General features: G+C 40.0%; 1 protein-coding gene across 7 annotated transcripts in view; it reads left to right on the top strand.

The window, feature by feature from the left end:
* Window positions 1-15566, top strand: part of SDK1 (sidekick cell adhesion molecule 1) — a 359812-nt gene that overhangs the window by 204668 nt on the left and 139578 nt on the right. For 6 of the 7 annotated variants that reach the window (XM_052679608.1, XM_052679609.1, XM_052679606.1 and 3 more), the window contains 2 exons: window positions 7927-8038; window positions 8943-9133. In XM_052679608.1, coding sequence (XP_052535568.1) covers window positions 7927-8038; window positions 8943-9133 — 303 coding nt within the window. Of the gene's footprint in view, window positions 1-5397; window positions 5573-7926; window positions 8039-8942; window positions 9134-15566 lie in introns of those variants that run through there. The other variant, XM_052679613.1, reaches the window with a different exon arrangement.

Raw genomic sequence — 15566 nt, 5'->3', positions numbered from 1 at the left:
GGAAGGTCAGGTCGGTGACAGAGACTGAACTGCCAAATTGCTTTTTTTTTTCTTTTTTTTTTTTTTTTTTTTTTCACCAGGAGTTGTGAGAAGGGAATTTCAGAGTGTTGTTCAGAGTTGTTTCATCAGAGCGAGCTGTGTAACGGAGCAGTGGCTTCATTTCCTTAGAACTGCATGGAACAACACTGGAAATTTGTTGCTACACTACAGAAACTAAACTCAAGTCCTAAAATACAGAGTGGATTTGTAGAACTTAGCTAGTAGGAAAGAGGGGAACAAGTCTGGTTTGCAGAGCTGGGCTGCCAGCAGCAGTTGCTGGGTCACTAAGGACCTGTAGAAAAAGGGCAAAATCAGGAAGAAAGCTGCGTCTGCCATCCCTGTCCCATCTGTGGAGCAAAACTGGAGAGAGTCTGGAGTGAAGCCAGTATGAGCTCCACCCTCATCCCTGTGATGGCTGCACAAATACCTCTGATCCTACGCCAACATCATCAGGCCCCTGTGTCTCACTGTGCCTGGGGTAGATCCTAAAAGCTCTCTACAAGTTTTTAGAAGCTTCTTAACCTGTATTTTAGGCTCTGTTTTATGTAATGCAGTATAGAAAGCTCTTCTGTGCTGTAGTATCCACGCACAAAAGGGTATAAGTCATCTTGTGGCTAGAGCTGAGTTCTCCATTAATCTTTCCCTAGGGCTAAAACTAACAGCTCTTGCAGTCTGTGAAGTCTTTACAAAGGAGGGAAAAAAGCTGTTACAAATGTGGCTGTTATTTGTTTAAACATTTGGAAACATTTATAATGTGATGCTAGCTGTTCTTTTTACCCGTGCTCCTATTCTTCTGTTTGTATATATTTCAGTGAATCCTTTAAAACTTGTCAGGCAAGAATAGTTTAGGTAAAACTAAGACTGTGAAGGAGCATGATTGTTGCCTATAAATACTTAAGGAGGTAAAAATCACAGAAGGAGAAAAGAGATATTTAAGCCAAAAGACAGCTTTGGCAGAGGAACAAATGGGGTACATGGTTAGGAATGCATTTCAGCTGGGTATTCAGAGTGCTTCTAGTAGGTTGAACAAAGCTCTAGGAAACGTTCCAACATGAAAGTGGAGTCTAAAATGCTCAGTGCTCTTACTGCTACCCAGCATGTTCAGAAGCAGGAGATGGGGGAGGGCTGACTCACAAAGTGCATTGCAGTCCTGCCCCAAGCACAGCTAGCTGGAAGCTCCATGCACATGATGCATCTTCTTACCAAAGGTTTACATAGTTTTACAGAGACTGAGCCTTAGAAGAGAAAACAGGAAAAATACATTCATTATGCATCTGCTGAACTTAGTCACACGAGTATTTTCACCCTTCAAACTGACGAGCAAGTTCCTGACATGAAGTGTATTTTGAATGGCTTGCAGGGTTGCAAGCTTGACTGGGTAAAACACACTCTGTAGGTTAATTATCTTTGGGTAACTTTAGCTTTTAGAGTTAAAGGCACCCAAAGTCCTGTTGTAACATGTATGGTGTATCACACAGGCCTAAGGGAGGCGTGGGGGTTTTCAAACTCTTGTTTGCTTTTTGGCATGGGTGATTCAGCCAAGAGGTGTTGGTGAAATTTTCAGTAAGAGCTACTCTTCACCAAATCCACCCTCACACGCCATGTATTTAATCTGTGATCTGCTTACCGTAGTTCTGTTGTTGCTGTATTGGCTTTTTATTCTTTCTCTCTTTTTGGTTTACTTGCAGTGGAAATGAATCATGCATTTGATGTGATGTGGGCAAAGCTGGTCACGTTGACAGGAGTGTATTGAGTCAATAAATATAACTGACCTAGATCATTCACTTGTTTTGCTTGTACTGTGTTTTGTAAACCTTTCCCATGTCTGGTGTTTTATTCATATGTCATGATGTCTGATGTCTAGATCGAGATGAGGACCGTATATATAAGAATTTGCTTGAGGTGATTGATTCAAGCAACTAGGCTGCTTTCACTATAAATTTGATCCAGAAAGTGAAATTTTTGTTGTTGCTTCTTTACTATTTTGAGTCTACAGCCTCTCAAAGGTTGGAAGATCAGAAATAATATGTACATTTGAGGATTCTTAAGATATCCGCAGGTACTGAATAGTCGTAACAGTTCTTCATATGCCAACTCTGTAATTAGATTGCTAATTGTTTTATAAATACACAATTTTGTCTCAAAATGCTCCATCTGGAGTTTTAGTATTAGCTGTCAAACTAAATAAATGTGATCAAGACAGGAAAATCTCTTATTTTTCTTTATGTTTATAAACCTGTGCAGAGATCAGTACAGTACACAGCAGTGCACAGCAACATCACCTATTTACCTTTTCTTGATAAATTCATACCATTCTTGCTGGAATAGAAGTGAGAAAATGAAATGGTAACCTGTATTATCTTAACGCTCTTTCACTGCATAATCTGTTAACATACAGTCTGATAAGTAGGGAACAAGTGAGCAGTGTTTTAGGGCACAGCTTTACGATGGATAAACATTTTTTTTCCATATTTGTGTAGTGATACTCTCAGGCCCACAGGTGGTTGTCAACATTTGCCAGTCTGTTGATCCGGCTCCAGGTCGTGTTGTGCATCCTCTACTGAAAAGGGAAAGGGAAATTAATCTTCTATTGATCAGGATCCAGTTTCTGTTGTGTATGTTGTACTGGAAAGGGGAATTAATCCATTATGGAAAAAGTGATATCTATTCCATTAGATAATTTGTATTTGTAAGGTCTCTTTTTTTCCCCTGAGCAACCTTGAGATGCCATGTGAGGGACATTTCTCCTTTTTGTGTTATGTAGGCTGAGATTGTATATCCTTGATGCCATAGTGTTCAATTATTTATATGTAATTTTTTAGCTGCTGCTGTTGGACTCATCTCCTATTCTACTTTTTTCTAATGCAGGTATCTGTAATTTGGAAAAGAAGCTTTGCATGTATCCTGCATAGTCATTGGAAAAGGCACTTCTGCAAATTGCGATAGTCTAAAAGTCTGTAGGAAGGTTGCAGGGAAGGTTTTCTAATCTTTTTCTTCCAGCTTAACTTGTAAACAGTTCCAAAGCTCTGCTACAGGTGCTCCATGTCTCCATTAGTTTAGCTGTAGGGTACTGGTGACCCTTACCTCCAAGTGTTGTTTTTTTCTCTTAGATGAGTTTCCTAATGTAAAGAAGTAAATCCAGTTTGGGGTACCGACTCCAGTGAAATTTCTTATTCACTGAAAACAGGACATTGAGAAATAATGGCAGCAGTAATTAAGACAGAGTAGGAATGAGTAGCAGCCAATATCCCATCCCAGCATTCCCAGCATCCCTGCCCTGTGTTATGTAAATCAGGTGATCTGGGTGTTTATTTGGGCAATTCTCACTCCTCTTGCTCATGATAACCTCAGTTGTGTTGTGTCATCAGCAGGCTGGGACCTATAAGCAATTTAATCTCACAGGCTTAAAAAATAAAAGTCGCTATTTTTCTCAAGTCTGATCTCAAGCTATTACTTCTTTTCAAGAGATAAATGCTTCCTCTCACCTTTTATTAGGGCTGGTTGGCACAGTGTCTGTCTGAGAGGAACTTGAGCATCCATGAAGCATTGCTGTTAATATTCTGCACTGCAAAAACAGATGTAGATAAACTTTGCATACCATAATGTAAGACCTGGGGAAGAAGCTCATGTTTATACATTTCTAAAGGGAAAAGCAAATTTTGTATTTTTGTGTTTTGTCATATGGCCTGAGTCAGATTTCATCTCTGTTGGGAAAATTAAACATTCAAGTGACTTTGACAAAGTCTGTGATGTTTTTAAACTGTAAATTAAAATATTTAAAATTTCTTGTACTCAATATGACTATGTATGTAGGGAGATAAAAACACTGATTGTGTCTTTCTAGAGATTATAGGGCAGTCTGCATAATTACAATACTTAAATAGCAGAGAGTTAAAATTCTACAGCTCATCACTATTAAAAGAAAAATAGAAGTCAGTGTTACAGACCACTTGGGACTGACTGAATCGCTGTCAGTCAGATGGTAGTTAAAAAGTGGAAGTTCACTGTGATCCAAGATCAGAGTTGTGCAGTCACACACAGGCACTAGTGATAAAAACAAATAGATGATGCAAGGGGCCATCATCCTTTTTTCTCTCTTCTCTTAACATATCAATGTTTTTTGCAGAATTTCTGTGCATTCTGCACAATCTCCAGAGGAGGTCTTGTTTAGGGGGACCAAAAGACCCTGGATCTCCTCATTCCATTTTCTGGTTTTTTTTTAATTTTTATTTTCAAATTCTAATATGGAAAAATAATACTGATGGAAGTTAATATAATGGGCTGAGAATGGCAGTTCAGGAACTGCTTCATGAACGGTATGGGATCCACTGAAACAGCTCCAAGATGAACTCCTGCACGTGTGAGTTTTGTTAACTGAGCATCAAAGGGCGGCTGGGGCTGTTCCCGAAAGCACTTCACTTACTGGGCACTAATAGATTCCAATAATCACAGGATGTCTAAGGAGTTGGTTTAGAAGCAAAGGAAAGACTGGAAATACTGTGAGGGTTGAGGCTAAAATAGGTATACAGTATAAAATAAAGCAGAGAGCCTTTCCTGAAGGAAACTGCTTGGATCAGGATGTTTGCCTGTGGCAGTCCTCTGTCCAGTCTTCTATTAGGGACTAGAATCAGTTTAAGAGCACATCCCTTAAGTGATCTTCAGTGCCTTTCAGCCTTGTCTTTGCAGCTTCCTGCAAGTTCCCACAGATCTGTTATGTCCCATAGTTAGGCATCCCTTGCCCCAGAAGTCTGCACTTCTGGGGTTGGTATTCTTTCCTTAATACTGCTCTGGGGGAGAGAAGGGATTCAGAAGGCAGATAGAAAAGGAAGATTTTTTATTTCAAAGCAGGTATGAGATGGGTGGGAACGGTGGTCCCCTGACAGCAGATTCATCTCACTATGGCTGTATGTTCTTGCATTCATTCACACTGCTCTCATGTTTCAGTGTCTTTAATAAATATTTCCTAGTAGATACGAATCTAAGAAGTTGAAGCTCAATCGTTACAATAAAGGATACGTGGGAAATTGAGCAGCCTTTTAATAATGCAAAATATCTATTGGGGACCACAGGCCAAAGTCTGATTCACTGCATCGCATCATGGGAACCAGACCACAGTGTTAGTCCTCTTTTAATGAGGAGCCTGGCTGCTCTGCCATTCCAGCCTGTGGATTTCTTACAAAAAGGTGAGAGGATAGGGTGGTGTAGCAGAAATGGTAAGTGACTGAGCACCTGGTGGGAAGGCAGGGCCAACCCACGGGAGCCCAGGTGTATGCAATGCACAGAGTGACCAGAAGGGGTGGGACCAGGATCCATCCCTTCCCAGACCTCATTTAAGGGTTGGCAGTGGAGGCAAGGGGATCTTGCTGGAGATCCCTGTATGCTTGAGGCCTTCCAAGCAGCTTTTTCCTTTTGTTTGTTACCACAACTGCTGCATTTGGCTTATTCTTAGTTGCTGCAGCCTAGGACTTTGTCATTCCACTATTATTGCTTTATATTTTTATAATGTGCTTTCCATCATGTCATAGCATTACAGGTAGGCAAACAGATCCCACATTACAGCTTTATTGTGACTGTTATTACAAAGACCAAATTTCTCCTTTGGTACCTTGACCTACCACAAAACAGAACTACAGGCTGTACTCTGCACAGATAGCTCTGGGAATGTCCTGGTTGGGTGTTATTTGACATGGTTGGGAGAGAGTGAGTTACTGCAACAGAATTCTTTGAGTTACAGAGGGAAACTTGACTTGTCTTTGAATATGAAATATTCATGCTGTTTAGATAATACTTTGAAATGTTGGATTTTTTTATATATGCTTGTTACACTGGCAGCTGACCTTTGTATGATTTTACTTAGAATCCAAGTGCCTGCTGCTTTGGTGAGCTCTCAGTATCACATCTGCTCACCCATTCAAAATTGTTATCAAAAGACTGCTTTAAATAGATTTGTTTCAGGGATGGTATGAAATGAAAATAAGCACATACTTTGTTTAGATCCTTGTTATGGTTTTTAATAAAGTCAAAGCAACCTTACGTTTTCCTGGTTGCAGGCAGAGGAAAGTGCTCTTTTATTTCCCCTGCTTATCTGCTTGCTGCACAAAGAGCCTTTCCCATGGGGTGAACTCCTAGAGGTTACAACAAAGCTGGCTTCTGTTCCTGGGTTGTTTTTAGTATGGTTGAGCATACTAAAAACACACATTCTTCAGGGGAGCTGATAAGCTGAACAAGTGATTTTCCTCTTTTCCAGATGAAGATAAGAAATTATCATTGCCAAATTACTAACTTGTTTGTTGCTCTTTTAGCGTTTACTGTTGTAAACCTTCATCTTGTGCAAAAGGTAGTGGTGAGCTGTAAAGCTGAGGTTATTCTCGTCAATAACCAGTTGCTGATCTAATTGACACTTGGTTTATACTTTTTCAATTGCTACCTGGAAGATTCCATCACGGAGATCTTCAGAAAGCAGATTAGCTGCCCAATAACGTCTTATTTCCAGGAATACTGTGGAGCAGAACTAAAATCTTGCTGAAATCTTGCTTGTTGAGATCCCATGCAAGTTGTGTATGTATACTGTGTCAGATTAATAAAGCATATTTATGGGAAGAAGCACACATGCATTTATCAGTTCCTTAAGCACTGCTCCTGGATTCATGAACTTATTCAGGTGTGCAGGTGGTATTCGTAACATTTCAGCATTGTACTGGATGCTTTCATTTCCTTTAGTACAATATTTTCTATCAATTACAAAAGAGTCAAAAGGCCAAAATTTTGTCATTCAACGATTCACAAATCTGCTGACCTTGTGACCTTTGAGGCCCATTACCAAAAACTTAGTCTGTCTAAGAAGGGAAACAGAATGTTGAACAGGGTTTGGTATGCTGGTTTTTGGATAAGCAAAGAGTTTTCTGTCATTTGCTATTATTTAGGGCAGTATCCTAAAAGAGGACATTGGGGTTTGCCAATTTCTCGTTCTGCTTACCAGCTAAAATGCATGGGTTAGTCTGTCTTCATCAGAAGACGTCTGATGAATGGAATTGGATTTGCATCAATTTAGTTTTACTTTCATTACTTTTCTCTGATTTACTTATTGGATTCCGTATCTTTAGAAATTTTTATTACTCTCTCATTCAAGCTAAAAAATAGCTAATTTTTCTCTTCCAAATGAGTTGCTTGAAGCAAAGTACCTGTGAATACATGGGTGTTTTAATTCACTTACTAAATGTACACAGACAAAATTTACAAGCAGCCTTTTTTCCATTTTTTAAGTGTCTGCTGACTGTTGCATAAGCTAAATTATTTACAGTACAGTGCCTCACAAAAGAGGAGCAGATTTAGGTTATTTACTTGCCTGATAAGAAAAGGGGATTGAAGTTGCTGCGATATGCTGCTTTGTTAATTTTATATTTGTTCCCCAGTGTGTAAAATCTTTTTAAAGAACTAACATGAGTACTGGCAGACTCTTTTGAAATAGCATGGAAGTGCGAAGATTAAACAAAACATGAAACGGTCTTAAAAATATAAGTCAGCAAGTGCTTGATAAAAATAAAAAAATGCTCAACAATAGCAAACCTTTAGGATGCTTAATTTATTTGCTCTCTATTTGAGAGTGGCCTCTGCACTCCATCTGGGAGTAGTTCTGCGAGTTGTGTGTGTTTTGAATGATACCAAGCTGGGGGTATTGAAACAGTGTGTTTGCACAGTATAATGAAAGCCATCGAAAACGGTCATGCTGAAGATCTCCCTTTAATGAGGAGATTAAAATCCATGCTGAGGTTGAAGAATGGAATTTGCAGCTGTGTCACTCGACAAGATCTTTTACCTGAGGTGATTTGGTCCTTGCTGTTTGTGGGTGTATGAGGCATTCACTAGTGGCTCTCTCTGCCCACCCAGGTGCCACGGACCCATCTGACACCACGGCTCCCATCATCGTCATCCCTCCGCAGAACACGAGCATTGTAGCAGGGAGCAGCGAAGTCACATTGGAATGTGTAGCCAGTGCAAGGTATTGTAAAAGCAGAGGGGTCATCAGCAGCTGATTGTAATGCCCTTTCCTTCGCTGGGAAGAACATAGCATGTTCTTTACATTCTTTATTAGTGAAGCAGACTGCAGCGTGTCCCTTGCTCTTCAAAGTAACCTTAGGAATAATCTTATTTGCCCCACATTACTGAATTAAACTTTGATTTTTTTTTCTTGGCAAAATAAGAATGTAGGCAGAGATACTTTCCCACCTGTGGCTTACCCAGTAAAGACAAGAATAGTGTTGTGCCATCAGCAAACACTCTTACAGAAATCATTATGTTTCAGTTAAGTAATATTTCAGTTATATTGCATATTGGCATGGAAGGTGATACCGTTTAAATCAACAGACTGTGCTTCCTAGTAAATAAATTAGGAAAGATCTCTTATGGAGTAATTTATTACAGATGTTCTTCGTTTACAGTGATTATTGCTCAACTGTTCATAATGCACCGTAACGTGGAGTTCACAGCATTTGTTTTGTGCACGTGGCTGTTTCCACTGCATTCTGAAGGGAGCGAATAGTTGAGTCTCCAGCTGATAGGAGGACCAACTGATTTACATTCTCCTCTGAGGGCAGAGATGTTCTTGATATGGTTAATATTTTCCCGGTAATTGAGTTATAATGAAAGCACTTCCCATGCAGCTGATTCACATAACAATATTTACTTCTTTTGCTTAGAGAAATGAAATTATTAGTACTTAACTTCTATTGCTGTATCAATTAGCTGTACTTGCATAACGCCACTTGAGTAGTCTGTAGTTGAAGTGTAGAAGTTATGTATGCATTTACTTCTCAATAACCAATGTCGGAGCTTTAAAATCCATGTATAACTGCAGACAAGATTATTCTGTAATGTTTTATTGTATTTTTTTTTAATCTCGGTAGACCTGTTGAGAGACTAAGCATAATGTGGAAGAGAAACGGAATAAAAATCACCAGTGGAATTAGCAGTTTTGGGAGACGCCTCACGATCACCAACCCAACCTCTGCTGATGTTGGAATGTACTTCTGCGAAGCAGAACTGAGGGACAGCACAGAGGAACCAGCGAGAGCCAAAGCCTTCATTTCTCTAATGGGTAATTCTCAAGGCAGTGTGTTTTTTAGTAAAACAGGCTCAGGGCTGAGGTATAGTAGGAAATAAAATTGGTATTTTAATATTTCACTGACCTTACATTTGAACCTTTCTTCAGAGAACGGAACAAAAAGGGTAGAAGGGGGTTGTCTTCTAAATTAATTCAGCTGTTCCTCCCCATGAATATAAATTCATCAAATAGGTATTTTTAAACACGGATCTGATTCTGAATCCCATGTGAAACTATACATTTAATCAGAAGTTGGGGGAGCACAGTAGTAAAATCCTTATTGGGCAGCTTCCACATCTCAGCTTTTAGCTGCATTAAATCCTGATTAACTCCCAGCTTGCTTACATCTAGTTTTAATATGTTAAGTGCCTGTATTTCTGAAAGAAGCCTTTCAGGAGCACTGCTATGCATCGATTGTCATGAGAGGCAGCCAAGGGGCCAAGGACCTTCCTGGGCACACAGGCAGGCAGACATCTTTACTGAGGTGACAAAAAGGAGAGGGAAATAGCACTAAAATCAATGTTGCGTGCTGGACTTCCAACTCCAAGAGAAGCTTTGGGCTTATTTTTATGAGGACATTTAGCCTGCTTTTGATGGAGGGATGGACCTGTTCCCACCATCACCTCTCTGCTAGAATTTTGCTGGAGCAGAATTCATTTGAAAATGCAGTTATTGTGCACGTCATGTTCTGACACAGCAGTACAAATGAGCACACTGGGCACAGTGTAGAGTTTTGTTTAGGATTTTTAGGATAAAGGAGACGTTTTGGAACAGTAAGCCAGAGCTGATTGTGTCAAGTCTGGCTTTTATCTAATAGTCACAGAAGCAACTGTGCTTGCGTCCTGGACAGGTTATTGCTCTGGCAGTGACACAGGTGTCGATGTTGATCAGAATTCATGCCCATGCATTTCTGTAGAGCATTGCAGAGAGAATTCAGCACGCGATTCTGTACTCTCCTTCCAACTTCAGAAAATACAATTTTAAAGACTCTGCTGTGTGGTCTGTTTTCTAGTAAAGCAATCTGAAGTAGTTTATGCTTAATGAGAAAACAGCTCTTCCCTCTACAAAGCTGTGCTCTGGGTTCATTTGTAGCACTGAGTCTCTGTTGTATTTATCACCTACTGGGTGAAGTTTGGTTCCAGTCCTTTTTCTTTATACTCTGTTTGTAGAATTATTGCTTTGCAGCTTCCCTGCCCCTTAAGGAGCAGAGACAGATTTCACTGACTTATGGTTTTGGTTTAAACTCTTCTATATTCATAAGATTTTATTGTAACTAGTTTAATTTTGCTGCTGTGGTGTCAGATCCAGCCTAATGCAGTACTTAAAGCAGCCTCTCGGTTAAGGTAGAAGATTCTTAAATACAGTTACAATAAAAGCAAGCAGCAATCATTGGGGAATCATATTAAAATAGAAACACTGCCTTTATTTAGTAGCTTATCTGCTCTCTTATTTTATAGATGTTTTATTTATTTCTTATCCAATTTTAGGGGGCTGTCAGGGAATGAAGTTATGAAAAGGCCTGTAGATAAGAACAAGCAGATGAAAGAAAGCAGAAACAAATTGGTTACCCATTACTTTTATTTCCTTCTGATGGAACAAGACACTTCAGTTTCAGGTGTTTACTCAGTGTGTCAGCAAAGCCTAGAAGATTTCTTTATTTATGAGTTTCTTCCTAGTGCTGGGGAATGGATCTCTAATTCTAAACAGAAAGCCAAATTAAAGGATTAATAGTTAATGCATAACTTATATTCAGCCTTAGAGTTCCTGAATGGATCCAGCCATTGTTTAATTAATCAAGAGATGGATTCTAGGGGCCATACAGGCAGGATTCAAACCTAAGTATTTTTGTAGTTATCCATCATAGCCTGTTGGAGCAGTACTCATAGAGGCTCAGGAATGCTCATTCATTTGCGTACATAACATATTTACAGAGTGTGCACATGAACAGTGACCTGATAATGAGCTGCACTTCTTTGTAGAATAATACAGCACGGACTACATAAGGGGTCTTGACTATTGGAAAAATTGAAATTGTGGTGATAGAAGAGGTTTGTTTTCGAAATGATTCAGAAAAGTCAAATAGACTCTCAGTAGGTGGTAATAAGAGCTTTGGTGGATCAGTAGAACAAAAAGTTCTGTTGTTAACAGGTAGAATAGAGTCGGCAATAAAAAGATATCACAGATATTGGTAATGCTGTAGAGTAAGACTGCATGAGCAAGGAACACAGCCTGTGGGTCACACTGCTGTTTCCTCTGGATGTGGCAGGAAGCCTTCTGACATCTTCATATTGTACCAGCGAAGATAAACAGAGGTGGTTCCAAACTCTGGTTTTATTAGCTGCAGTTGTTATAAATTTTTAAAGGGTAGCATGTTCCTCAGTTGGCAGAGTAACAGTTTGGGGAAGATTTGTTGCAGATTAGATAAGAGCACATTTGTTTTATTGCCAACAGTTTGAAGATTAAGGAATTTAAGGAATCAACTCGTGAGCAAACCAATTTGAAGACTGAACTAATCTTAAATTCTTTTGCTGCAGTTCTGCAAATTCCATTGTTGACAAATTGCAATCACCATTTTTAAATGGTTCTTCTATGGGAAAGTTATGTATATTATGAGCTCAGAAGAACACAAAAAACCATACTGCTCTTCAAGTCAGATGCAGTCAGAAAGTAAAATCCCACAAGGGGATTTAGGGGATGTCCAGCTTTGTCTGTGATGTTCCTGGGAAGTTCCCATTCTCTCAGTTCTGCCAGCAGATGTGTTCCCTGGGTTGTTACAGGATTTTAGAATGCAGAGAGAGCACCTGGCAGCAGTGGAGAGTTGGTCATACCATGTAGTTTCCCAGATGTAATAATGGTATCTTTCAAAAAGGAGTTTTTCCTGCCACAGGAATTTTTCCTGTAGCTGAGAGCATGCAAAGCACAAAGCAAGAAACTAGCAGGGCCTTTTCATCTGCTTCTGTTTTAACTTTGTATTCATGCAAAGAGAAATCCTGCTTCAAGGACTCTGTTACAGCCACGTGTTCCAGCACAGGCAGCCTGCCCTGTTGTCTGGAGGTACGGACTTGGTTACCTACAAGGCACTCGCAACTTTCCAGTTCCACTTCTTTACAGGATATTCACCAAATAAATTAGTTTATGCTAATGTTAGAGAAAGGCTTCCATGTTTAGAGCTCAATTTTCCTCTTAAATATGCAGGCTTGAATTTGAGTGGCGCAGGATTTTCAGCTCTGGAGGAGCCCCTGGGGCTTTCTCTGTTCTTTCTGACTTTCATGTATGTATCTAGCATTAGGTCACACATCTCCAATGCAGCTTGAAGGGTATGTAATGGATGCTGACTGCTATCTTTTGAATGTTAAAATCAGTGACCATGTAACTCTGTGTGAGGGAAGTTAGAACAGTATCACATTTTGCAGACTCCCAGGGGCTTTGCAGAGCAGCCATCTTTCCACTGATGTCTGTAGTAGGGAGGAGGATGAGGGGGGGTGGGGGGGAACAACAACAAAAAAAGCACCCTTAAACCTTCGACAACTATTAAAAGCATGTATTTATATTCAAATATTCATTTTCCCTTTTGGCTGTACTTGACCTTTTAGTTAAGATCACTCAAACACCAATACAATGTCTGAACATTGTAGTATCTGTTTCTTTCAGTCTGAGATGTGACCCCTCTCATTGCACTGCCACCAGTGCAATAGGTCCTTTCCTCTTCTAACTATTGTGGTTCTATAATTTTAATCAAATGTTTGACCTGATACCAACAGGCTACTGTCATTCTTAGAAATTGCTGTGTCTTGGGGCCTGTGTCTGGCATGTTATATAGTTTGGAAGATGTCGTAATTTCACCACACATATTAAATTTCGACACTTGATCATTGCCCGCAACAGTAAATGTTCAAATCTGCACTATGTGATTCAAACCAAGCTTTATAAATATGTAATTGAGTCATATATACGGATGACCAAAATACCCTTTCAGAATGCCATCTGACCCTTCCAAATATTGCTGCAATTTTATGGCCTCTTTCTGAAAGTTGTTCATCAGATGCTGTGTATAACCCAAATTCAGACACTGCTAGCTTGTGTTGGCCTGCAGCCCTTCAGACACACTCCTGGTGTGCAGATCATACATCTGACCCATTGAAAATATCAGGGGGCTTGATTTTGGTGCTCTGTGTCCTGTAACTGGAACACTTTTACCTTAATTTCTTCGACAGTCAGTGTTCAGTTGAAGCCACAGACCCTCACTTCCCAATAGAGAATGCCAGCACATTGGAGCCTGCAAAGGGCCTTTTGAGCATGCATGGTGCTCCCATATGGGGCATACATGTGGGTGAAGAGCACAGCTTGCATGGAGGCCACTGCTCCATTTTGCTCAAAGCCCTGAGGGTGTGCCTGCACCAGTACTGCTGTGATTCTGTCTTACCAAGACAAATTTTCCACGTATGTCAGACTTAGGATGTTGCAGCACTGTTGTCCATAGGTATTCTAGGTCTTCCAGAATTTCCTTACAGATTAGTACTGTCTTGCTGTCTAGCTTATCTCTTATTCCGGGCAGCTTCAGTTCACTGAGATTCAGTACATTGTGAAGCTGCTTCTTGGAAGCAATTTTGTGTCTGCGCTCATCACCCTAGAATAACATCTGACCACCCTTTATACACTTCTTGCCTTAGTCTTCACCCCTCTTTTACCAATTTTAGCATTTGGTCAAGCTTCCAGCAGTTGGAATGGCTGGGAGAGTTGAGTTCAGTAGCTTCACTGTAAGGGAAAACCTCGATCTGGTCTTGAAGAAGACTGGAAGTTACATCTACTGGCAGACCTGCACTCTGAAAGTCCTCTGGGAATTGTCTGTGGCCTTTTGATTGCATTTTTCTGCTGCTCCAGCCTTTCTTCTGCCTTGTTTGCTTCGATTTCCTCCTGCTTCTTCCAAAAAAAGCTGATGTAAACCCTCCTTTTATAACATTACAGTCTTGTTTGCTAAGTGTCAGTTTGCAGTGGCTTGAGGTTCTTTGTCAGGCAATTCATTGCTTGACAAGCTCAAGAAAGCCTGTCTTAATACAGTAAGTTTCTCTGAGGGTAGCATAAGAGCTGGAATGGGATTTTAAAGAAGGAGATTGTAGGATAAGATTTTGGGAGAGACGTTGGGAAAATAGGTTGTGTAAATATGCCAAGGACCTGTGCAACAGTAGTTCCTGAGCAGTGGTCCTGGAGTTACGAGTGTCTTTGAGGTCACGTTAAGTTGCTTTGCAGCTGAACTGCAGGCCCATGCTGGAGATAAATCTTCAAATTTATTACTAGTGCATGAATATATTGCTGATCTAGGAGAAAGTTTGTGAGCTGGCAGCTGAAGGTTGCCAAGTTTGAAAACTGACCTGTTAAGATCAGGGTGCCATATAGGAAGGGAAGACGTGAGAGGTGCATTCACTAACTCCCTAAAAGGAGCAAAATTGTGGCAGAGGAGGCATCTGTAGAAACCCAGAGCTAGAAGTGAACGTCCAGGTGTTAGGGGTATAGGTCTGGGTGCTGTTTTACTTCTTTGGATGCTGGTTTGGCTACCTGTCCCCCCTGTCTCCCCTCACAATCAGATTAAGTTGACGTAGAAGGAAATATTCAAGTTTTATTTTAAAAGAGAGAGACAGATGGAATTGTGTATCTGTGTATTCACATGCACAGACAAGTAAAGAGAAAAGCTTGGAGATCAAAAAGATAAAATTCCCAAACATGGAATTTCAGGAGAACATCAGACAAGGCTTGAAGGATGGAGTGGGATGGAGGAGAATACTGAGAGTTAGAATGCACTAAGATGCATTGCAGAGGGCTCAGCAGTGTGGATGATCAAACATGTCAAACTGCATGCCATCAGTGAATTTCAATTAAACGTTCGGCTTTCCAATTTGTTGTTTGGATTAATGCATGAGATCATATGCAATAAATCACAAGTTATTATGTATGTTTATTAATAGCTTTATATTTAGGCAGTGAGGATCAATAATGTTAACACATGTATATTATTAGAATACCATAAATCATGCAGCTCATTTTATTGGTTTTCCTGGATAAATGAATATTCAGGCTATTTTGCAACCTCACCTCCTCCCTGTAAGATTTTGAAAACGTATTGATTGACTTTATTTGGAATGAATACAGAGCTGTAATATCCACTGGTGCCCAAAAGAGGCCCTGATTCTGTACACTCAAGCAAGTATTTTATTGCAGTTAGCGGGAAGGAGTGCATTGCAGTGCTGGTGTTAATGATGTGTACCTACCTTCTGTTGTTCTGCTCTGTTGGATGAGAGTGGAAACACATGCTATGCAGGTAGCAGGAGAAATAGGGGAGATCTATGGGATAAATTAATACAGTTTTGTTTTAATTTACCAAAATAGTGATTTTCTATCAGTAACACAATCTGTACGTATGACTGGGGAATAG

Source organism: Tympanuchus pallidicinctus, unplaced genomic scaffold, assembly GCF_026119805.1.
Source record: "Tympanuchus pallidicinctus isolate F22 unplaced genomic scaffold, pur_lepc_1.0 scaffold18, whole genome shotgun sequence".
Lineage (NCBI taxonomy): Eukaryota > Metazoa > Chordata > Aves > Galliformes > Phasianidae > Tympanuchus > Tympanuchus pallidicinctus.
This window is presented reverse-complemented; position numbering and strand designations above follow the sequence as displayed.